Source organism: Melospiza georgiana, chromosome 13, assembly GCF_028018845.1.
Source record: "Melospiza georgiana isolate bMelGeo1 chromosome 13, bMelGeo1.pri, whole genome shotgun sequence".
Classification (NCBI taxonomy): domain Eukaryota; kingdom Metazoa; phylum Chordata; class Aves; order Passeriformes; family Passerellidae; genus Melospiza; species Melospiza georgiana.
Window position 1 is genome coordinate 17141790 of NC_080442.1, and position 26456 is coordinate 17168245.

At 41.6% G+C, this 26456-nt stretch overlaps 1 protein-coding gene across 3 annotated transcripts in view; it reads right to left on the bottom strand.

The window, feature by feature from the left end:
• The window catches only part of IGF1R (insulin like growth factor 1 receptor), a 169259-nt gene that overhangs the window by 118916 nt on the left and 23887 nt on the right, over positions 1 to 26456 (bottom strand). For all 3 annotated transcript variants that reach the window (XM_058033172.1, XM_058033171.1, XM_058033173.1), the window contains exon 2: positions 20036 to 20581. In XM_058033172.1, coding sequence (XP_057889155.1) covers positions 20036 to 20581 — 546 coding nt within the window. The remainder of the gene's footprint in view (positions 1 to 20035; positions 20582 to 26456) is intronic.

The following is a 26456-nucleotide window of genomic DNA, read 5'->3' on the forward strand; positions in this document are numbered from 1 at the left end:
TGTGGCAAAATTGAAAAAACAATGTTGAGGGTTTTTAAATTTTTTTTTTATATAAAATTGCTCCCAAATACAAGGATGAACTTTATTTGTGCATTTCAAAGAACAAGAAATTTTAAAGGCAATGATGGGTAGATGAATTAGAAAAATTAATGTGGATTAGAGCTGAAACAACAAAAGACTTTTTTTAGCTCAGTAAATGCTTTTATGGTTACTTCAAAAAATTGCCAGTTTAAGTGTGACTAATTTGCAAAATATTTAATTGTCTGAAAAAATGTATTGGTTTTGTGCAAATATGAAATCCAAATACTTCACACATCTACTTAAATGCATGTAAGCATGGCTAGTTTTATTCCTTTTACTTGCTTGATTTGCAATGACTTCTTTAAATAAAAAAAACAACTTCACAGATTTAACATCAAGCATTTCAGGGTTTCAGATCAGGCAAAATGCAAAGGTAATCTCTACCAGAATTTTAACAAGATCCTAACATAAAAGCACACTCCTTAACATTAAATCATTGAGTGTTATGTGATGTGGATAATACCTTTTTTAAATGTAAAACCATCTTGTCTCAGAGCATCATCCTGTAGCACAGGGCTCAAATACTTAATAAAAAGATTGTCTGATCTAAATAATGTTAAGAGTTTTTTATTTGAAAACATCCCACCATGCTTTGCAATCTGTATCCTGTTTTCACTCACTTCTTGGGAGCAGCTGCTCTGAAAGTGATTAATAGTGCATCACACTTAAGTCCACAAAGCCACGATGACAACATCAAATTGAAAAGCAAGAAAAACACCAAATACTTGTGTGCTCTGAACTACTGACACCAGCTCCTGTAATTCTGGAGAGAAAGCACCTTTGCTAAGTGCTGATTCAAGCAGTGAAGATCTGCACTGAACTCTGTAAAACCACTGTTTGGAGCACAACAATGCCTCCAGTATTAAACTGCAGCATCAGTAATTAAAAGTGGAATCCTAATGCCAATCAGTCAAGCTCTTCCAAGGCTTAAGTTTTCTTTGAAGTTCTCCCTTCCAGGACTGAGCAGTCCTGACCCTCCTGAGTGTAGACCTGACCAGGCAGCAGCCCAGGGTGGCCTGCAGGACAACACCACAAACAAGTCCACAGTGCATCTAAAATGGGGCTCTAAAAATGCAGAAACTTGGTACTTAGGAGTTTTGGAATGCTTTGCATATTTTTCAAGGTTTACTATTTTTGGCAGGGAAATGAGGGGAATTTAATAGTCTTACATACAATTCTGCAAGTGTAGCCTAAAGAGATTTGCCACTTTCACGTTGCTCATGCATGAAAATGGTAACACCATCCTACCTGCTTTAGAGCAAGGAGGAACAACTGAAATAGTAATTTTTTCCTCACTATCTGAAGCCTTCCTTTCATGTAAGTCTCATCTAAAAAGCAAAACAAGCCAAATATAATGAATAAATTCACATAACTGTGCCAGTAACTCAAATTGGCCCAGTTTTACTACAACTTGACTGCTTTCAACAAGCAGCCACCTCCAAGCCCTCTTTTTTCCCTTGGGCATTTCCAGAAGAATCTTCAGTGTAAAACAGGGACACGGAAGATTACTAAGTAAACTGGTGCAGGTCACAGTTCAACACTGTCCAGCCCCAGACTTTGGCAGAGCAGCCTGGACAAAGAGCTCAGTCTGTGTGTGTGAGCCAAGCAAAAACACCAAGCTACAACCCAGGAACAGCGACCCCAACTCCTCACCCACAGCAAACTGTTTGCCCCCTACGAGCTACAAAAAATCCCATTGTTGTTCTGGTTGCTTGGGTTCACTGGATGAAAGCAGACTGATAAAAGTGCTGCTGGCTGAACTCCTGTGCAGCACAGCTCCCGTCTCTCTGCGCTGAGCTGGAGGAGGATGCTCAGACAGAGGATCAGGAGCCACACAAGAGCCATGTGCTCTCCAGCCACACACCTCAGCTACAGGGAATCCAAACACAGCACAGAGAGCACTGACAGTGCCCCAGCCAGCTCCCAGGGACTCTAAAAACAACCATTCCCAATTGTAACGAGGGCTTGGGGAAGCTTGTTTGTTTCTACCAATGTAACCCGACCAAGTCAGTGCTTCTCAGTCAAGGCAGTTCACAGGGATGACTCCCTGGAGGATTTTTTTGAAAAGCTTGAGCTTCTTCAGAATTCAAGTTTTCTGCATCTTTCTTCTAGCTGCAGCAAACTAAATTCTCACTATCCATCCACACTCCAGTAAATCCCCAGCTGTGACAGGTGGATAAAAGAGTCAGAAAAACAAACTCATGTCACTGTCTCATGTTAGTGGACTGTGGTTACACATAAAGCAGATGCACAAAGGAGGATTTTGAAGTTTAAAAACCCCCAGGCATCGCAAGTTCCTGGAGGGAACTCCCACTGAACGTCGTGTCCTTGCCATTGCCACTAAGCTGGCGAGGCACCAGCTCCTGGATGGATTACCAGACAAGCAGCACGCGATCCTCCTTCAATCCCACCCTGTCAGGCACATGTATCCCATCGAGATCTCCATGTCCTGCATCTCATTTTGCCCCCACATGAGCATATCTGTCCCTTCAATAGCATTATCCCACGGGCAAAGCTGCTGAGGATCGGGATGTTCTCCCTCGTGTGCAGGTCTAAGCCTCTCTGCCCCAGGGTGACTTGACCTTTACCTTTCCAAACCATGCCTTACCTTCTGAGAAAGGATCCTCCAGCAAGAGCTTTTGGTTCATTCACAGAAATTGACATCAACTTCTGTCTTTCCAACATTCTCCTACCACAATATTTAAATTTCTGTATTTGTTCCCGCAAACCAGTTATTCCTGAGGGAACTTGTTCCATTTAAAACAAACAAAATCCCCTCTTAGAAAAATTTCTGCTTGCTAAAGGTTTATTTTATTACAGGAAAACCTTTCCAATTTCTTTTATGCCCCAAAGAACAGTCATGCTCCTAGACGGCTCAAAAGAACATTCCAGGTGACGTGAGCTGACTATAAGACACATCAGTGTTGGTTTGCTCCATTAAAATGAAAATAAATATGCACCAAAACCTTACACATAATATACTGCTGAGTGATACCTGGGCTAACTAATGTGACCAGAGCTGTCATTTCACATGCAGTGATGCTTTCTTTGTGCTGTCTGGAGTGGCCTTGAGAGGCCAGATCAGCCAGGCAGGCAGGGCTGTGCCAGGGCTGGCATGTTTATCAATCAACAAAACAAAGTCACTGCTCCTTTCTGCAGGCTACCCACTAACTACCACTTACACACACACTTAGTACAGAACTGACCTATTTTTCTAGGCCAAATTTACATTATTCTTCCATAACTGAACTTGGCTGCAGAAAGATGCTAAAAGGAGACAAACAGTTTTCACACCACTGTAAACAGAAGTCAAAAAAAAAACCCCCATGAGACATTTCAACTACAAATTTTAAAAAAAGAGGGTTCATTTACATGGGTTTTCAGGCTGCCATGGCAGATGTTATTTTTGAAATGACTGTTCTCCCTCACGAGGAGGAAAAGCAGTGTCAGGATGCACACACACTGCAGGCTTCTCACAGATATCAGCACAGCAGTTCATGTTCCCAAAGACACACCTGCACCAGCATTTCAGCAGATAATGCATTTCACCTTCCCATTCACCTTGACTGCACAATTCCAGATTCACAGTGCTTGCATTCCTTCTATGCCTAACTAAACTCGCCTTGGAGATGAGAAAAGGGTTTGAAATTTGTCTTGTTCTTAATGCAGATACAATTAAGTAAAACAGGTAAGCTCCTAATAGAAGTGAATCATGAACAAATTATAAAATAAAGTATTTCATTTCTTTTCAGTCTCTTAAAAGAGCTAGAGTTTGAGTGATTCATTCATGCTGCTAACAGGTAACACCAGCTTCTCTCACTGAGATGCATTTTAAAACACTTAAAAATCAGGCCTTCCAGAGCCCATACAGTTAATTCTCATTAGCCACTTCTTCATCAGTACTGACAGAGCAATTATTATGATAACCACCAAGATAATCAGAATATTATCTAGACCGACTGTTTGTTCCCTTACTTAAGAAACAACTTCATGCATTTTGCTGTTGCCTTACATATATGAGTAGAGAGAAGAATGAGGGAGTTAAAAATTAATAGAGATGTGGGTATTCCTTCGTGGGTACTTTTCCCTCCTCTACAACACCTCAACTCCCCAGGCACGAAGCTGAAAGAAAAATCTGTAAGCTGTCCTGTTGGGTATTTATGCTCAAGTGATGAATTTAAATCTGCTTTGCTTTTATGTGCTTCCAGAACAACTCCAGCATACTCACCCAAACAAACTTCTTTCCCAGAAGCAGTTAACTGAAATATGCAATAGATAGTCCTATACATCACTGGTAGAGGGAAACACAAGAAGGGGTGACATAGTAACAAAAAATTCCCTTAATAACAAGATTTTCATTAATTCTTATCTGCAGATAAAAGGTACCTGCAGCCACTGACAAACACCACAGCACTCATGGTAAATAAGATTATCCTCCTTATGGGACAGATGAGACATTGCAACTTTAGTGACTGTCCCACAAACCAAGTTTAATCTCACACCTTAAAATGCAAAATCCATTTTAAAGAGCTGCCCACGCAGAGATGTAACACAGGGAGACACAGGCACAAAGCATCAGGTAAAGTCCTTCAAAATTCAGACATGTCAAGAGATTATAAAGATTTAAAAATACTGGAAAACAAAAAATCCATTTAAGGATTTTTCACTGTGTTTTACAAAGAGAACAATAGTAATATATTACCTTACTTCTCTTACTAGGGTTAGCCAGGACAATTTTAAACCCATACCCACATAAATTTCTGTATACAGGAAACATTCAGCTGACATGTTTCCCATCAGTATCAACAGTGCTTAGCATGTAAATTGACAAAGACACAAAGTGTCGACAAACATTTATTTTTAAACTGTTTGGAACACAGTAAATAATTAAACGCTTTTCCTTTTTGCCCACAGGAAAAGGGGAATGAATACAGGGCATAAGAAGCACTGCTCAGCATCTTCCTAAAACTAATATATTTAATACACGTCAAATGTGCTGGGAGAAATGGCTTTGTCTTGCAGAAAAGTATTGTAAAAAAAAAGAACAAGCCCAAATTAAACAACCCAATAAAAATACAGCAAGGCAAGACATTCATCATTTGTTTGTTGATATTTTAATAATACAAATGATCTAATGATTGAGCTTTTGAAAGATACAAGATAAAATTACGTTATTCTTTTCAGAAAGATATGTAAGATTTCTTTCACAAGCTTCAAAATCAGTTGCTCCAGCTTTCTACAATTTTGTTTTAGATGCTAAAAGCAGGCAGCATTATTTTCCCCCTTCTGAAATCCAAACTTTCCAAATGGAGCATGACAAAAGCTGAAGTCCTGAGTTAACTTCCACAGCAAGCTACAGGCATGCAGGGGAATCTGGTGTGCCAGAGCAGTTCCCAACAACATTGTTATCAGAGAAATGCTGACATCCAGCATTTCATCTACCAGCAAAACTGGAGTCTGCATTCTCCCTCACCAGAACCTCCAGAGCTCATTTGCAGCACAGACTGATCCATGCTTTTACAAGACATATTAGAAAGTAATTAAATTTATTTTCTGGTTGATTTTTGGATTCAAATAAAACATGTCCCTAGGCTATAACCAGCAAGAAATTCTTCACTTACAATTAAATTACTGGTTACTTTTCTGCGCTCCTTGTTGGGGTTAAATGAAAAAAAAAAAGAAACAACAAAGTGCCTGGGGTTCCACAAGGCCTTTCTCTTACCATAAAACAATCAAAGCTCCATGGCCATTTTCCCACCCAAACAATAAAAGTAATAAACACTATTCAGACATTCCCAAAACTGATGGATTAACAAAAGAAGATGAAGGGTGTGGGGGGTAAAATGAGGTCTGACAACAACAAACCCTGGGGAACACACAGGACTGTGGAGATTCCACCAGCCCAATTAGAGCCACGTGGGGTGGAATTGCTCTGAAACAAAAAATCTCAAAAAAAGCCCCAAAAATCCAAGGGGATCCACACACAGGCAGAGACACAGCAACAGCCTGGCACCTGCACCTCCTCTTTGTCCAGGAAAGGACACTGCCCCATGCTGGGACACACCTGCAGCCCCCTGCCCACCTCTCTGTGCTGCCGGGGCAGCTCAGCCAGAGGCAGATACTGAGCTTGGAGCCCCTACCATGAACAGCAGTGAAATCACAAGGAGTGCCCACCACTGCCTCCAAAAGCAGTGGAATGGAACCCAACTCCACAGCTAAGCTGGGGAATTTTTTTTTCTAGCCACCTAGAGAAATAGCTGCAATAATCAAAGGCTCTCTGACTTCCAGGTTTTATAAAAAGAAAAAAAAAGCAATGGAAAGACTCAGCGAAACTGCTGTCAAAGCCAACTGGAAGATTAATTATAAGGTGTCTGCTTAAATAAATAAATCCAGTGTAATTGCAGAATCTAGAAATTACTACTATGGATTATAAAAGCCACTTCTGGTTGGCCTGCTCTAAACCAACCAATTTAAAAACCCATCAGATATATGAATGGCATAAAAGCCTGGGTATAAACAGCCATGTCAAGTACATTGTCTGTCTTCAAGTAAATTATATTAATGAACCAAAATTGTTTGGTTGTTTTTCACACCATGAGACAATGTTTACACTTGGCAAAGTCCTCTGGCCTAGATTTCCAAATAGGACTACTGGTTTCAGGCACCTTACATTTGATTTGTCAGACCACCCACCAGAGAGAGAGCTGTGGACCACAACACTTCTTAAGGGAAATAAAATCTGTTAATCAATCAGGGCACGTCACTAACAAACCAAATCTCACCTTTTTTCCTTCTCATTCACAGAAATTGTTGATAACCCATGTCAATTGTTAAAATGTGAATCCAAATATTATGTTAGAGTATGACGCCACTGCTTCATAGGAAAAAACCACACTGATGACATAAGGAGCAGGGAACAAGATAAGAAATCAGTGGCAAGACTGCAGCAGTTGTGCCAGGGACAGAAAGTTGATATATACAAAAATCCTTCCTATAAACTGGAGGATGCTTTATTTTATCCACATTGCCTTAGGATGGAGAGTGATGCATTCACAGAGAAACACCCAGCATTCACTCAGAAGCCCTGGTTTGCAAATCCATTTTGGCAGAATGTCCAAAGAGTGAGAATATGAGATGCTTCCTTAATTAAAGTTCACTTGATGAGGACAGGCCTCTAAAACACAGCCCAGTCTAGGCTTTACCTGAAGCTGCTGATACCTGAATCACTGTGTCTCAAGCTAGCAAAGAGCTTCTCCACCCAAGGCACAGCCCAGAATAACAGAAATAAAAGATGTAAGAAATCAAGCAGCCCTCTATACTCCATGCTACAAAGCAAACCATCTGGCCCAGAATATTTTTCTCTACAATTACTACTTTCTTGCCTAGTCCTACAGAACAGGTAGCGAGGAAGCAGACTAAAGCACGTCAAGAGAAGCTTTCCAAAGGAAAGGCACTTAGAACAGACCCTCAGGAATACTTTCCTCACCTGGAGACAAGACTGCTACAGATGTAAGAGTCATTCAAGTACAGATAATGATTTATCTGGAAGTCGTTTTGAGAAGCAATTCCCTTGTATAATTAAGGCGGCTTGGCTCAGGGAGCAGGGAGGCAAAGGCAAACAAACAAGTTTGCAATCAGAATGTAACTTGTATCCCTGTTTGTGCTCAGAAGAGAAGGGCTTGCTAAACCAGAGTTCCTGGTCCCTGTTTAACTGGTTCATCACTTGCCCCTGGCTGTCCCTTCAGCTCTCACATCTGCAGCAGCACAAACACCGTGTTTTTATTATTTCTGCTAATCTTATTTTCCATGTATTACATACAACACTAAGTGTTTATTACTCCAGCATGTGGGCAGGTTAAACCACACCTGCTTCACAAGAATGGAAAAAGAAATTACTAGTGCAACAAAGCACTTAACAAGTAAATTAAAAGAGAGTTGAATACCTCCTTTAACTACTTCTACTCGGGAACACATTACTATAATCACATTTCTAGACTCTTCCTCTGCTGGTATTTCACTTACTACACTTCAACTATCATATCCTAGAAAGTTCCTGTTTCCAGACTGTCTTTCCAACAGCACAATGACAAAATCAACCTTCTGTACCGCAATTACAGGTAATACAGCTCAAGGTCTCTCCCCAGATACTTCAAATGCTCCGTGGAAGTGGCTCAAGCTACCCAAGAGATCACCTCTCACTGCTCTGCTGGGAATGCAGCCTCCCACAGCAGCACCATTTCACTAGATAGCCACTGAGAACCAAAAAAACCCACCAAAACAAACTTCAAAAGCACAGAAAGCTGAACCTTCACGTAAATTGACTCCAGAAAGCAAAACGACCAAAGACCTTACAGCTTCCAAACTAAGGGACAAACATATTCCCAAACATATTCCAGCTCTCTCGCAATTAATTTTTCATCCACGAGACACACCCACTCACCCACACAAAGCAAAACAAGGCCAGCACAAACCCTATAAATTTAATCAAGGAAGGAAGAGTAAGCATGAGATGTTTATTTCTATTTTTAAATACTTGGGAGGTGCCTCAATACTCCCTGCCTAGATAGATAACTAAGTAGGTGCTCCAGAACTGTGAGATCCAGTGCACGATCTGGCACGAGCAGGCACATCCAAGCAGCAAAACATGAGAGAAGCTCAAAAGGCGATTAAGAAAGCTATTAAGACAGGCTTTTGAAATAATTGTTTCCTCTAAGCCAGGACAGACACTAACTCAGGGTGTTGCTACAGAGAAGAAAAAAAATACATATATATATATATATATATATACATATATGTCTGTATTCAAGCACACCAAAATGCTCTAAGCAGACTATGGTTTATAAAGAACAAGACAGTCTCCTCCTTGTTCCCACAGTTCGTTTCTGCCTCAAGCAAAGTTGGTTGCCACTCTGGTTGCTCTCTCCCTCACCCAAATGGTTTGCATAGCAGATATGCTGAACAATCAAGTTTGAACCAGGCCCTAATCCTGCTGACTTTTCTCGCAAAACTGCTGGAAAGGAATTCCTCCTGGCAGCTGCAGTGCCTCTGCTCATTAGTTTACCAAGCAGCAGCAGAATGAACTGGACAGGCACATCATTTCTGTGCTGCTGCAGAGAACAGAGATAAGGGCCAGGCAGGCAACGGGAAGGCTCCCAGTTTCCCAAACACACATTGGGAAGAAGAAGAGAAAAGCAGAGGTTTGAGAAGGAAGACAGCTTGCAAGAACCCCGGCAAGTTACTGCCACACGTGCTGCTGTTGTGGGAACCTCCTTTCCCTTTGCTGTGAGATTTGGGGTTTTTTTAACTCCTTCTTTAGGGCATTGTGTTTAACCAGGCATGCCACTTATTTGCACCAATTCCAGTGTCTCCTGGATACTAGAAGAATGAGTAGGATAACATTGCAAAATAGCTGTCCACTTGCTCATGACATTCTTTGTCCAGGCAGCACCCTCGCATACAGGTCAGATCATGCAGACCACTCAGCATGCATGGAAAAGCAAATGTTTTTGCTTCTTGCTATGCAATTTCCTTGAAGTAACCCCATTACAGCACACTTAATGTAAACAGAGCTTTGCACCATTTATGGTAACAGGTGAGCCCTGTGTTGTTGAACAACATTTCCTCCTCCTCCCTCATCCCAGGCCAGCTACCATTTCAATAAATATTTAATAAGTAGACAAGAAAACCAAGAAGCTTCACAGCTTGAAGTTTTCATGTACTACACACATGATGTTGAATTTATCTACTGGAAAGCCTATGGACACTGTATCCAGAATCCAGGGGACAGGCACAGCACACTGATCTGAGTACCATTAACACGGTGCCGTGATTAAAACAGCAATGCTGGCTCACAGAGAAAAATGTTCCTTTTAGACCAGGCAAGAAGCTGGAGCTGGGACCTGTGATCCCCACAGATTTCAGGGGCCTCCCACTGTCACCAGGGTCATGCTGAAACATTTCCGGTGCATTCTCCACTCCAAAAATGCCCTCTCACTCGCTCATACCTTTTCTCCTAAAAAGATCATCTGACAGGTGGAGAGAACTCTAACCACTCAAAGCAGCACCCTAAAGGTAGAAAATAATAAAATTTTTGCCTAGCAAGACTGATTTTTTTCATCTGCAAGATGAATTCCAATTACTTATATTCTCCTGTAAACCACTTGATTCTAAAGCAGCCCTTGAATTTAAGATCTCTCTACAGCTGCTTTGCTGGAAGTGGGATTTGTTTTCCCTGCCACCACTCTCTTCATCTCCTGGTGCAAGGTATTACTGATTATTTTAATTTCTTTTCTACAGAAGAGAAATGGATGCACACAGACAAGCAACTGCAGTGAGCAGAAGAGGAAGAAGGCTTCATCTCTGAATTAGAGATTTGCATACTGGTTTTATCTGTAACACCCACTGCAGTACTTTATCCCAGACTCTCAGATCACAAAAGACAGAGCAGACAGTGACTCACTGCAATTTCAGTTCTGCATGTAGAGCTTCACGTGGACCAGTCAATTCTGATTCCGCCAAACAGCCTTCACAGGCACTCAAAGTAAACCAGCTTCTCTGAGTTCCTATTCATGTGCTGCCTTCATGAGGAAAGCTCCAGAGATGGAAGGGAATTTAGTCAATGTTTCCCCTTTGTGCTGTAATGATTTAAGATTCAATTAATACAACACAGGGAGGCACTAATTCCGAAACACCTGCCTTCGTGGTAACTGGATTAAGACCTCCAAACTTGCTGCACTCCTAGCAGTGCCAGCCTGCCAAATGACAGCAGTTGTCAATATCGACCAACTGGAGGCTGGGCTTTCCTCTAAATCCTAGAGCACCCTTTAAAGAGGATTCCCCACAAAATGGGAAGGGGAAAAAAAATAGAAAAAACACCCCACTTGACAGCTCTGAATTTGTTTAGCCAGAAGTCACAACTCCTCCCCTGCACGCTTTGAAGGCTGGAGACTGGAAACGCTCCTATCAGATCCTTTCAAATCCCTCAAAGGGAAGAGATAACACCAAATAAAGGGATAGGGCATCCTCAGAGACAGAGCTACTCCCTCGCTGATCAATATACTGCAGGCTCTAGAGAGAACAGCTTCAAGAAGACTGTGGGGCAAAAGGCTGGCAGGGAGGGGAAGAGCAAAGCAGCTGGTTGCACTGGGAGAAGAGCCAACAGGTTTGGGGCTTAGAGGAGGGCTTTTCTCCTCTCCTTGTCCCCTTCAAAACAGAGGTTTCTTTGGATTCGTTTAAGCAGCATGAAAATAAAGTGCCTCAGAATTAAGACCATGCTTGTTTGAAATCTAAGGAGAAACTTTTGAGGCCGGTGTGCCGGCCCAGTAATTAACAAAGTGCAACACTTTTCTTACCTTTTCAACACCACAGAAACTATTTCAACCACACAAGAAGGAGCTGAATTTTATTTTTTTTTTTCCTTTACACCCCTTCATCACCCCGACCTATTGGAATCACACTCGAAAGCTCGATGGGAGCATTCAGTGATACATAACTTCCATTTTAGTGAAACAATCCATCTGCTCCATGTGACTCAGAGCCTGCTTTAAGAATGCAATACTGTTTAGGCCAACGGTTGCACCGCACAAAGTGTTTTGTTCACATGCATTCCTTTGGGATGACAGAGCCTATCCACGGCCCTAACGGTTGGGGCCTGTGGTTTTTTTCCCTCATCCGCTGAATGCTGCAGTGACTAAGCTGACAAAAATTCCTAGCCAATTATAAACCCACTTAAAGAGACAGGCAACCCCCCTGCAACCTTCCCTTGCTATCCTATACGGGAAGTTTCTATACATAGAAAAACATCTCCTCCTCCCAAGGCCTGCGTTGATATAAAAGACTTTCTCTGCGCGCCCAACACTTCAAACATGCTTCCTAAATGGCATCATTTCCCAAAACCATAACCTTTAATCATCCATCTATATCCCTCACACATCAACTGGAAAAAATAATAAAAAAAAAACTAATTAAGACAAATTGACCCCATAATTGATTGAAAAGTTAGAGAAGCCATTAATGGGGGAAGATGAGCCTAGAGAGCCATGGAGCAGTGTGCATTAAGGGGGGACAGTCAAGTGCCTATAAACCCAATATATTGCAATGAGGAAAAAGCACATCAGGAGGGTCACACTTGGTGTACAAAGCAGAAGTTTGATCCACCTCAGAGCATAAGTTGAACTTCAACTAGCAACAACTGAGAACTTTTGAGTTGCCCATCAAATCCTTCTCAGCAAACAAATTCCAAAAACAACACCAGCCTTTCCCAAGAGTCATGTGCTGAACTCATTCTCGCCTACACTGTCAAGGACTACACAAATACACTTAATAATTAGCCCGGGCATACAGAACTGTGCTTTGGGCAGGTAACTACACGTTCACTTTGCCCAGCAAGAAACAGCAAACAAAAAAATACGGAGAGAATGGCACATGGTTTCCAGCTTTAAAAAGCCAGGCTCTGGGGCACCTCAGACTCTCCCCATTTGATGGTGGGCAAACTTGTTGCTAAATCATTTTTAGCGCTCGCCTGATAGCACATGCACATTCCATTCCCAACGCTCAAAGGAGGGGGAGGAAGAGACAGCCGACAACTGAACCAGGCTGAGTTCACCTCAGAAGAAAAAGGCAATTCAACAATCTCTATTAACATATCATTATCCCAGCATCTTTTTATTAGAAGTTAATTCTCATAGACAGACTTGAGAAGGAAATCCCACTATTAGTGGGGGAAAAGGCTAAACAAAGGATTCTTCAGGACTGTTAAATACTGAAAAAAACTTGTTGGCCACATAAAAACAATTTATGAAAATGCTTATTGTCAATTAATTCCTACATTCATGTGTGTTTGGGAAGGAAAACAGGAAAATGGCTCCTCCTATACAAAATTTTTAGAGAACATGATTCCTATCCAGGATTTCCCTTTCCTTCAGTCCATTTCAAATTTAATTGCAGATCAGCCATCACAAAAGATGTATTTCCATACATTCCATGAAAATGGGACAACTGGCCAGGTGGAGGACAGATCACTTGAGGGGCCCCCACCAAGATAAGAAGACTGCAGCTCAAGTTCAGTCTGACATCTACACAAGCATTACCTGCCAAAACTGAAATCCCCAGGAAAACTCACAACCCACTCCAAGCTGGACTCACTGCATGGAGAAGAGCCACAGAGAACTGTAGAAAATGCTAAGCCAGGCTGAGTTTGCCTTGTCCCTGTGACATCTGCAAGAGCACAGCAAAAACACAGCTTTCTTTTAGTTTTACACTTGACATTTCCCTGACATTTTCCCTATAACACTGCTAGCTGTTCCAAGCTCCCAGTTGTTTTGCAAATGCATCATAAAATTAAAGCCTTACATTACATCTAATTAGCTATCCAATACAATTGTCTATTCTATTAACAAATATTTGTCTAATATATATCAATGGGGCCTGGAAATCCACTTTAAGCACGTTAATGAAAGATTTGGTTCAAGTTTAGATTTGTATTTAATTGCATAGATTTAACGTGGCACTGCTGCACAGGAAAGTAAACCAAAAAATTCTCTAAACAGGGCATCACTCTCAGTCTGCTCCAGGACGAAAACAAACCATTAAGAACTGCAAAGTGCTGCAAGTAAAACCAAAAGCATTCTGTTTCCAACCCGAGCTAGCACCAGATTATTAAATTTCTGAAACATCACTGTCACACAAGAGACACACAGTACCTCTAAAAGTAAATTTAGGATGCCACTGAAGTTTTAAAGCACTTCCTTTTATTCTTCTCATTTTAAGTTCAAAATAAATAAACACAATCTTAGAAATCCTCACTGAATGTGATCACAGCCATCATGTCCCTCTCCCCCTCTGCTCCACAGCCTCAGGCCCCTTGGGCTGCAGTCATTCCCTTCTCCATGAGCTTCCACAGAACCTGAGGTTAGACCAGGACTTCTTTTCAAGCACTCCCCCTTAGAAGGTTGTCAGGCACACAGTGTGCAACCTGGCGATGCTTTTGTATCCTCCTGTAAGGAAGAACTGGCACTGTTTCCTTCCCCAGCCTTTACCACGCAGCATCCGAGAAACTCCACTGAAGAATGAACACACGCAACCCAGAAAACCAAGGAATTACCATTTCCTATCAGTGACCTCCCAACTGCACTTCTACGGGGCTTTTTCTGACAGTGAAACAGTTTCTTGGCACAAGACAATTCAAGTAAATCCATTAGAATGGTCTCTATGTAAAACAGTTTGTACTACTCAGAGGAACTGTGCACATCCATTTAATCACCACACCACCAAAATGAATTGTAGTGCCACTGAAATATGGCCTCGTTTACTGTCTCATTCTACAGCACATGGATTACCCATTCCCATCACCTCAAACAGCACAAAGAAAAATAAATTTCTCCAAGAGCATGGATGGCCACTTAAATGCAGCTGCACATCACCTGGTGACCATAAACACACCTCTGGACTGACAAAAATAAAGCAAGTTGAAGCGTGTGAAATGTGATGTCTTCAGAAGATCAATGTGTGTGTGCAAATGTGAGTAGAAAAGACACACCGTATTTCCAAAAAGTTCAAACTTTTTTCATTCTTTATTCCAAAATGTGGGGGAAAGTTCTAAATCTCTTCAAAGTATTTTTAAAAGTTAGTTGCTTTCTCTTTTTGCTTTTTTTTTTTTTGGAACACGTAGCAAAGCGCTGGACTGAGCTCACTGCATCATCTTTTCATACTGGAAAATGAAACTCCCAAATTTAAAGACCTCTCAAAACAAACAGTCTTCTACAAATCCTTGTGCCAAAAGAAACTAGGAAGCCACGATGAGTACTTAACATTATCACACAGTTTTAGGTGGCTAGTGCAGGCTGCAAGATTCTTGCCAGGTTATGCCATTTTATAACAGAACAAAGAAAAATGGCAAGTATACATTTGTTTAATTTTAGCCCTTTTCTCAGAATATAAACCACTGCTACAGTAATTAACTGCAGATTGGCCTAAACTGCTCTGTGGCCATTCCAGCTTACTAATTAAATATGCTCTCACAGCCATAATAAAAATTCTGGGAAACCTCTGGCTGGAGAGCAAACTTCTCAGGAGGGGAGCAAAAGTCAGCAAAAAACTTCATTCAGAAGGAAAACACTAACAAATTTTTTTTAACTTACTCCAGATTTTTCTAACTCTGTGACACCAACTGTGCCTTTTACAATTATTATCTTTTTTGTCTGTTTATTCCTTTCAGAATATGTTTATTTGCTGGAGAGTTTGCATACCAACCAAATACAACCAACAAACAACCTGTCCATTCAAAATATGGTCAGGTTTATATGACACCTAATTTTTTTTAAACCAACAAAGGTAGGATTAGTGTTACATAGACCAGCACTTAGCACCATACCACATCTAATTTGCTTCCTGAAAAAGTAAAACTTAAAAGCATGTTGTCCTCTGCTGAGATATACAATATCTGCTATATTTCAGTGTTTAAGGGGAAAAAAAAAAGCCACAGCAAACAGAAAATAAAAAGCATGCAAACATAATTTTAAGAAAAATAAGAATAATGTGATTAATCATCTCTGGCTCCCAACTTCTTCCCCTCTCTTGCTGCCTACACAGTTCATGTATGTTCACTATTTCTAAAGGACAGGAATACAGTGAACACTCCTCAGAGAGGGGAAGACAAGGAGAGAAAGGAGGGAGGAAAAAAAGTGCAGCACATGTTTTTCAGCACTACTCTGCTGAATCAACAGGGAGCAGATTCCCAGCTGGTGCACACTGTAAGCACTGTACAAGTCAATGGAGCCATGTCAAACGACACCACTCAACTGCATTATCTTCTGAGCTCCGTGTAAACAAACAGGAGCAGATTCCGAATATTTGTGAGAATACATCATGTTACTGTCTCCATATGTTTAAACATTTTAGTAGAAGGCACATATGGACCACTCTTCCCACTCACTGTCATTCTCTCCCTCCTGCTCCTCATACACTGTATCTTCTCGGGCCATTGTCAAACTAATTCAAAAATGAATAAGGATACATTTTCATTAAAAACATTTTGTGCTTAGCTGCCATCTGCTTCATCAGCCTCCAAATCCTCACATGCCTTTTCCATGGTCCTCAGTTTCACACATTCAGAAGCTCAAAGTTTTCTCCTGTTGTATTGTGCAGTGAGGTCTACATGAGCTATTGTTTCACGTCAAATTCATCTCCTGAACCAAGTGCTTAATGCTTACAGCCCTCATCCATGTCCTCTCTACAATGCCAGCTTACACATGCTTTTTTTAATGCCTAAACTCTAATCTTAAAGCTCCACACACTCCAGACACTCCCTGTCACTGTTTTTATGGGAAGCATGGCTCTTCCACCCCCTTTGGGAAATATGGGAGCTCTAATTTGCTCTCACAGGGGGAGAATTTGTTCTCATCCTGACCCACAGAAGCAGCAGCTGAAGCCAACACCCCTTTCCTCATAGAGGTAACAGCCTGTCTCCCCCATAACCAGACCAATTGTCTTTTCTGACAGGCAAAGTTTCAGCAAGTATTTGACACTGAGCACCTCCAGCTTAACTGGGGAAAGAAGACAAATAATTAAGATAGGGGGACAAACCCAACAAGGCACCATAGTATTATATACACATCACTGCTAGTTTTGCTCTTACTTTCCCAAATAGTTTGCCCAGTTCATTTCTTACAGCTCAAGCAATAGCAGAAGTGTCTTAGGAAGCTTTAGCTGGACTTGCTTGAAAAAAGAACACAAAGGTTATGGCAGACAAGGGATCCTGAACTTCCAGGCAGGCTTTCAAGGGTGTAATTTTCATTTGGTTTCTGCAGGCTTGGAAAGGCCTAGTGACTAAGGCAGCAGACCTCAAAAGTTAATCATCAGCAAGAGGAATACAGAAAACAACCAAAGTTTTCTTTACAGCAGACCACTGGACTGGCAGAGCTAGTGTGTCATCAGACACAAGTCTTGCAAGGGGTACAGCAGGAACAGTTTTTCTGGTTCTCACATCAGTTGCTGAGTGAGATGCAGGCAGCTTCCATAAACCTTTCCAGCAGTCACAACTGCCAGAAAAAAAAAAAGAAAAACATAAAAGGCCATAGTCTCATTTGTATGTCTGGACACTCAGTTTTTATCTTTTCCATCTCTACCTGTGCCCCAAAGCACTGATGCAAACAAACAACTTCAGTACTCTCCTTTTATCTTCAGGGATTCTTCTATGTGGCCTTGCAACCCCAGTGAGGCACAGCTGGCATTTAATACACCAACATAAAAGTAGGTGCAAGTCGGAGAGGAGAGAGCCTGCCAAGCCCAACACAACATGCTGCAGCTCCAAAGAGAGCAAACTAGTACTGCTGCTGCCTTGGGGCACTCGAAGGTAAAGGAATGTACACTACACAGAAACCAGGGCAACCAAACTGGCAGGAGAGCTGCTGACGCTTTACACTGAACCTTCAAAATACCCAGAAAAATTTAGAAGTTGCAGTTTCTTTGTAGCTTGCTCTTTTATAGTAGTGTCCATGGATTATTCTAAATCAGACACAGCATATCCTTCCCTCCTTCCTCCCTCAGCATTGTTCCTGCACAAGTTATATTGAAGGAAGCACAAGCTTCTTCCTTTGTTTGTGGGCAAGAAAAAGAAGGAAAAAAACAACTTCCACTCAACAGCAAACTAAACAGAAGCCAGGCTACTTAAAGTACCAAGTGTTCCCACACAACATTTACCCACCAACTTCAGATCTTTCAGCATAAAACCTAAACAAGGACACGAGAGATTTAATACACACTCCTCCACAGAGCCAGAGCAAAGAAAAATAAAAAGGCACAAAGGAACTCTGAATGATAGAGAGCATTTTCAGCTTGACATTACTGTGACGCACAAGGAGAATGTCAGGGTTAAATTAGATACTGCACTAGAAAAATATTCCCTGGAAAATAACATAGGTGTTCTATCTCGACCAGTGGAAAACGCCAACTGAAGCACTCAGTAACTGAAAAGTCCTTCTTTCTGTGCTTTTTCATGTCTTGTGTGATTTTGCACTGCAAGAGTTCTCTCCTGATCAGGAGTTCATTGCCAAAGTGCCTGAGCAATCTAGCAGGGAAGACAAAAAGCTTCCTTTGGAACAACTGCACTTTTATACCTCCCTTGTTTTTCTTCAGAGCGGGAGTACTTAGGGGTTGTTTTCTTTTTACATGAATGGCCTACAAATTTAAAGTCATCTTCCTTCAAATCTGTGGTTTATCATAACAAACAGATTAGAAGAGGTCCAAATTTCTCACTCTGCTTATTGATTAGGACTTGATAATTTCTTTATATGCTGTACATCCTAAGATACTCTAAACCAAATTGTTTTTCCACACTGTAATGCTCTTAACAAGCCTTTCAAGGCTCTTTTCCAATACTTGCTTTCTTCTTCACAATCTCCCATGAAAGGAGATGAAAGCATATATGGAAAAAAACCCCATTACCTACACCCTTGCCTTCAAAGTCCTGCTATCACAGTCTAACTATGACCTCATTTTATTTAAACAAGTTTCTTCTCATGTGTATTTGGGATCCAAATTATTTTAACAGTCACGCAGATGCCAAAAAAAGTTGTTTTGCACGTTACTTTTGTCTACTCCAAATAGACAAAGCACTCAACAGAAAGCAAGCAAGTCATTATATCTCATTAAATACACTCTCGTTACATCCATTCAAACCACCCAGGGCAATGAGGTTGCACAGGAGTCACCTTGGTCACCCTCTGTAGACAACAGAGTTACACTCTGTTAATGAAGACATAAATTTGACCTGCAGGACTCATAGAAACACTCCCCTCACCCTGGGCAAAGCACAAAGTCTCCCAGTAACAGGCTGAGGGGGTTTCTTTGCTTTGTTTAAAATAACGAACTTTATTTCCTGTAAGTATTGATAAAAGCACATACTCCAAATGCCTTTTTGTAGAGGTATTTTTGGCATGTGTTGACTGAAACTGCCCCACGAGCTGCTTTAATTGCAGTTCTAATTGAACAGGAGGACTCCACAAGCAACTGACAAGCCACTTCAGAAAAACACAACATCCCCAGATGAAGGCAACCAGAATATAGCCCTGATTCCTCTCACACTGTGCTGTTTCCTATCATTATGGCAGCTTTGGTCAAGACTGCATGTGGAATTTAGGAACTGTTCCTCCCAGTGACGACTTTGTAATTAAGCCCTACTGATACTGCAGGGCTCAGCTTTCGTAAAGTTACAGGATGAACTCAAAAAGCCTGCCATGTAATCATGTTACCTGAGTAAACTATGAGTTTGTTTACTCTATTTTTAAAAAGCGAGAAGAGATCAGGTTTTGTTTTTGCTAATACTTGCTATCAGAAAGACATAAACCTGCCAGATAAGAACAAACCAGGCAAGAGTAACTGCACTGGGAGTCAAGATATTCATGGACTCCTAGACTCTACAGACTGTACTGTGAAAACTAATGTCAGTAAACAAGTCCTTAGGTACAGGATTTACCATTACAGGAATGTCTGGAGGTGCATGCCAAGAGAAGCAAAAAACAAAGTCCAGTTAACAGCTTCAGCACGCACTGCAACAGCTCTGGCACACACGGAATGTCACTCCAGCAGGAGATGGCACTCGGTGGCCACCTCCTGCCAAAGTCCTCAAGGCAGGTAAAGCTGCCTCCAGCTCTGCTACAATGGCATTGGTTCCATACTTACACTTTCCACCTTCCCCATGAGGAAGTAACTCAGGGAGTTTGCTGGGGTTTGTTTTACAGTTACAGATTTGTTGTGTTTTCTTTTTATTTTTAATTTAAGTGAGACAAACCTTTACTGATAGGGGGAGAATCTATTTGTGTGGCAACTGGGTAACTCATGCAAACTACACACAACTAGAATAAAAGCTTCAGTTGCTGAAGAGCTTAAAATAAAACCACAAAACTAAACATTTACTTCAAAAGAGGTAACAAAAACAGGATATCTCCTTAAATCTTACTTTTCTGGCAGTGGTTGGTGGTCCAGCAGCGGTAGTTGTACTCATTGTTAATGGATGTCTTCTCACACAATGGCTTCTCTTCCATTGTTCCCGGACACAAGTCCCCACATTCCTTTGGAGGTTTATTCCCAACGATGTAGTTATTGGACACTGCATCTAGGATGAGAGACCAGTCCACTGTGGAGAGGTAACACAGGTCAGAGTTCTTCTCGATGCGGATGGCCCCGCGGGTGATGTTCCTCAGGTTGTGGAGCCCGATCTCTTTCAGATTCGTCATTTCAAAGATGACCAAGGCATAGTTGTAGAAGAGGTTCCTGCCACGAATGACTGTGAGGTTGGGGAAGAGATCACTGAGGCTTTCCAAGCCTGCCACACGGAACAGCAGCAAGTAGTCAGTGATGACCGTGAGCTTGGGGAAGCGGAAGTTGCGGTAATCCTCGGCTTTGGAGATGAGCAGGATCTGCAGGAAGCCCTCGATCACCGTGCAGTTCTCCAGGCGCTTCAGCTCGTGGATGTCATTGCGAATGTCGACGTTTGGCCCGCAAACTGAAACGCAACAGGAGGAAGAAAAGTTAGTAAATAAGGCACTCCTAAACCTTTTGAAACTGGAATGCAAGAAGGATATTCTGATGGCCATGAGATTTCTAACTTTTAATTAGGTTGAGAATGAGTGCTTGATTTACACCTACATGGAACCTTCATTTCATTTCACCTATCACGCCAAGCACTGGGAGCAGCACAGGGATGGCAGCTCTCCCTATACTCTGCAGCACACAGAGAAATGCTGGTTTATTTCTGCTGATGACAAGAGCTACACTGCACTGAGGAATACAAAGATAAACCAAATGCATTTGCACACCTTCCTTCAAACTAGATCGTGAATGTGTGTCCAGAGCAGGGTTTGAGCCACTTCCCTTCAAACCAGTCAGGTAAAACAGAAAGTGATCAATTGGTGATTATGTTACTTAATTCACTCCCCACCCCGCTTAAGACACACGCACACAACGAGGGCATTTCCCAGAAAATTACAACTTTGGCCTCAAATCACTCTTTCTTTCCAGGGTCACACACCAAACAAGCCCTAATTCTTGGAATACTCATCTCGCAGTAGGTCAGCAACAACACTAAATCCACAGAAAGCTGGTCAGCACTTCCTGCTCTGTGACTGGGAAGAAAACAAAGTGCTTGGACTTACAGCATTGAATTCCTGTTTGCATGTTCCAGTAAACCAAGTCTCACTAATTTTGGCACCAAGACATAAAAAAGTCTCTTGAGTTCTAAGAAACACAGGATAAATTTATTTACAAGAACATGGAGCATCACAGTGAAGAATCTTTCCTTGAAAACAGCAGATTGAACTCTATGAACTCCCAAGAAAACAATGACCAAAAGGATTACTCCCTAATAAATCTATGTATTAAGTTTTTCCATATTAGAGACACATCACAATAACAACATTAAAGGGACTGGAAGACATGTGTGTTAACAATGTAATATTTAGACACATACAATCCACTTGGATGTAAAACAAAGAACTACAGAGTGTAGAGAGCCATTTTTCTTCAAAGCTCTCAGAGCTGGTATTCTTTGGAAAACACAGAAAAAAGATTCCCCATTAGAGATACTAAGTTGCTTGTAAGCAAACAAAGCAAAATGGCTATTTATTTAAGCAACCCAAAACTCAAATAAACACCAAGCAACTCAATTTTGTGGAAAGGTTCTCTTTTAATGCATGCTAGGCTTAATTATTTTAAAAACATCTTTTCCTCAGACAAGGGAAAGGCCTAAACAAGCACTGGAGCCAAAAAACTTAAATTCTAACCCAGACAAATCGTCCGGAGATTCAGAAATTGCGCTGACAATAGAAAGCAGTCCTTCCATCCCACAACACTTATCTAAGGCTAATAACTTAAGCTAACAAATGATCCAGAGCATGAGCATGCTAAAACCACAGCAACTCTAATACCCAACAAGGACTTAAAGACTTCTAAGTCTTTTAAAGACTAAAGGACTTTCTGGTTAGAGGGACAGCATAAAAAAATAAAATAGGGCGAGATCTTTGTTAGGAAACAGATGTTTCTACACAAACTATTACCTAATCTTCCTTCTGTAAAGATTCAAGCTGAAAGCAAAGGCTTTTAAATGTGACTTGCTGCACTCAAGTAGCTATGTGCAAGAAAGTTCATTCCTTACACTTTCAAAAAAAATTATAAACACCAAGACTAATGCACCACCAGGAACGCTTGGTCCCCATGAGCACCGATACAGGAAATTTCCATTTTTGTACACAATGATTTCAAAATAATTGGGCTCTACTGCTGGAATCTGTGTCAAGCCTTGAACTTCAGGAAAACATTAAAAAGGCTGAATGGGTTGGCACCACCCAGCTTTAGAAGCCAGATGGAAGAGGGAGAACGTGAAAGAACTCCAAGGTATAAAACTGACAAGAGATGCACTGCTTAGTGCAGAACAAGTGAGGGGTTCTCCCCTGAACTTCTAGGAAAAACAACTTCAAGCTTTATTAAATTCCTTTAATCAGCTGGTAACCACGTCTTGCTTTCAACTTCAGAAATCATCTTCTAAAGCCATGAACCCTCCATCCACCCTAGGGACTGTGCCCTCTGCCCAAAGGCTATTTACACTCTGACAGTGGGCTTCTCTTGGTTTGAAAAGGCAAGTTAAAACACACACAGTGTCCCCCATTAAACCCTTCTGGCTTCCCTCCCTGCCTGCTGGCAGGCCTAGGTGAACAGTATGGCTCCTGCTATGGCAAAGCAGAAGTAGCAGAATTTATTTTCCTGCCATAAAAGTTTAGAAAGCCTAACTGCTCCAAGCCCTTTATTTTGTTAAAGAAATAAAATTTGCACTTGTGCTGACATTTTGCAGGCAAGGTTCCAGAGTGATGGGTTTAAAAACAGCTGAGTTACAATACCCTAAAGAACAATTTGTAAGAGAAATGGCAGCAACCGTTAACTAAAGCATTATATATCTGTTCATGTCTCTGTTTGAGGCTGGCCTTTCAAAGTCATATTGCTTTTAGCTTTATGTTTGTTTCAGCTCAAAAGTTACTTAATTTTAGATATTTAATGCTTTTATAAATCAATGAAATTTCTAGAGCTTTATGGCAAAAGCATAGCACTCACTTGCCTCAGTTGTGAAACATCATCCCCTCAAGTATGGAAAAGGATGAAGTCCAGTGGGGTCCCACATTAGGAATTGATCACAGATGAGTGGCTGTTGACATTGCTGATTTAAGAACTTATTAGTTCATCTAGTGAGTTATGTTTTGCAGAACTTTACACATATAATGAGAACTGCAGAGACACAAATGTGAAATAGGACAAGCATCGTGGGCCATCCTGACACTTGGAAAAATCAGTTCCCATTAAACTAGATATTTTTTAAAAGAAATTTCTTTTAAGTTCACATTGTTCACCAGAGTTAATTATACCACAATACATCATCTTTTTCTCACGTTTTTCTCTCTGCCTTGAAAAGGATTATATGAAAAACAAATTAATCAGAGCTCAAAGTCAACTCCAATTTCCATCTGGCTGTGCTGTGTTTTCTTTGGATGCCATTTGAGAGAAAGCGTATATGGACTCACAATATAAACTGGTCTGTCAGACACAATGAAGTGCACAGAAAATGCTCTTTAGAGCATTTATACTCCATTTAACAGTTTTGGATATTCCAGTTTAGAGAACTTTTTTAATATGACTAGGATAACTTGCCTTTGTTTTACATTCAATTCAGAACTGGAAATTAACTATAATGTATTTATTTTGCTCCCTAGCAGAACATAAAAATGCAACAGCTGTTTATGACCCAGCCCCGCTAGTTCTGGGTAGATTATAAACACCCAGGATAATTACCAATAGTCAGATTCATGCTGTTTTCACTCAGCTGCCTACAGATTTCCAAGCCTTTCCTTAAACTGCCTATCATTTATCAGACTCGGCCTAAACCAAGTACCTAATTCAGAGTCAGAAATTTGTTCTTTAAAGACAAGTGTATTTATTTGTTTAAAAGATAACTCCCCAATATGGTGACATACTGAAGAGAAGCAATGTAGTCTGTACCCAAGCAAACACAAATGCCTCCCTGGAAACAGCTCCTTAGTCCAGAAGTCCTGAGCTCTGCCTGGTGTCCAACAAGAAGCCCTGTTGTCCTCTTTTTTTCTGGGAGTATCCCATGGGCAAACTGCAGGGCATACAAACTTCCAAAGGCAATAGAAATACCCACTCCACAGCCCAGTCATCCAGACGATCTGCAGCCCATTCCTAGTCAGAGGACAGATCCAAGCCTGCTCATGTAACTGAGATGGGGTCAATGAACTACCAGGAAAAGTGATTGCACGTAACAGGTTCATACGACAAGAGTAATTAATGGTCCTTGATCTGGCAGGGCCTCCTGGCAAGGCTCTGTGTAAGTGGTGCCCTGGCTGGGAGCAGAGCTGGGGCTGTGAACACACACACACACACAGAGCACCACTGCTGAGGACAGGCTGGGCAGGCTCCAAACAAGCTGTGCCACAGACTGTGGTGATCCAGCAGATTCCTCCCGACCTTAACTATGATTTGCCAAAGCTCCCTTGGATCATTAAAACCATTTTGACATGCAGAGCTGCCTTGTCACCTTGAGAAACACCTGCTATCTCATCACCATCTATTTACAAACAGTCATTTACTCCACACAGCAGCTCTTCACTCTTTTCCTAGATCCACCAGTTACTTCAGGTCACTGGTGACTGCTGAAAGGACTTGGCTGTTGCTCTTCAGTATTTGGAAGGAACTCTTCCCTTCCTTCTGCAAAATCTCATGCTAGCACAGACAAAGCAGCAGAGGCCTTTCTGTCCAACATTCACCTGACACTGCAACTTCTGCTTGCTATATCCAGCTGGACATAAATTCATCACAGCTAATTCATTATCAATACCAAGGCACTCGTGGGCAGCACTGGCAGCTCACACGCTCACTGGCTTCAATAAGAGAAGGATTCATCTCCTACAAGAAGCAATTCCATCATGGTGTAGTTACAAGTTCTGTACTGCTCCATTCAGAAGTTCTAAAGAAACACAACTACGTATGTTTCTCTTGAAAAAGCCACACTCCACGACATCTGAAGCCTTGCCTTTGACTCTTTACTTTTTTGGATGATATTAGAAGGCTGCACTGCACAGTCCCAATATCCTCTCAACTAGCCAGAAGTTAAAGATGGAGCAACCACCACTACTCAACACCAAAAGGTCTCAGACAAAGCAGCACCAAGGCAGCTCTGAGTCAATCCAGCACATCCCTTTCACAATCCTAAGGCCTTTTCAACACAGGTCTACCCCAGCTGGGTCAGGCTTTCCCTAGCAACAGAGACTTGTTCACCTGAGCAGTCCTTTACATCTCTGAAACGAGAATGAGGATGGACAGCCTGCCATGAGCATCTCACCAGCAACCTCGATATCAGCTCTCGCTCACCTTTACTCTAATTTCTGATTTCCCTTTGTTTTCCCCCTTCTGACTTCGCTTCTGTGAAAACTGGCTTTTTTACTTCACAGTAGAGATGCAAAGTTAATCTTAAACAAGGACACCTTCAGTGTTTCCATTTTACAAAGAGCATCCCTTGACACTGCTTGCTGAAAACAAGCACTAAAGGTGCAGAAGTTGTTTTAATACCATATTGCTTTCCTGTCCAGGGGTTGTAACATCCATTCTGAGGGCCAAGTCTGTGATCCACAAGGTTCCAAAGGGTCCTTTTTTAAGGGAGGGCATGAGGTTGCTCAACTTCTCATCTACCCTGAAATTCTGCACAGCTGGTAACAAGCACAGTGTGTTACCATCAGTGCTGGATGAATTCCCACACAAAGAAAGAACTACAAGGCTTAATACAAGAACACAATTGTGGCTGGTTCTACTTTTAGAGAGTAGCTTGCTCACACAACCACAGCTCACTTTGCCAATAATGGCTTTTCTGAGCACACTCTACTCCAAGAAGAGGTTGGCTTTCCCAGACAGCTACTGCTGCTCTCTGGTTAGCAGAGAGCTGATGTTACTGAGTGCAGAACATTGCTCTCTCCCAAACTGCTCTAATGAAAGAGGCCTGACCACATCACCCCTCAGTAATGTCAGCTCAGAGCTGTGGGTCTTTCTGGGAGATCAGCACATCTTCTGAACAGTGTTGTTATTTATTCCCAACAGAGCCACTTCCTTTTCATCATGTGTTTTTTAGTTTTAATCTATGGCAGGTCCTTATAAAGACAGAGTCCAAAACAGCTACTGAACGTGGCTGTGGTCCAGCTGCCCTCACTCATCCCAGATTCCCAGCATGCAGCACATCCCTTTTCAGGCAAGCATCTCCAGAGTTCCCATCCCTCTCTAACAACAACAAAACATGTTTATTGCACTGAGTGGATTTAGATCTGCATAAT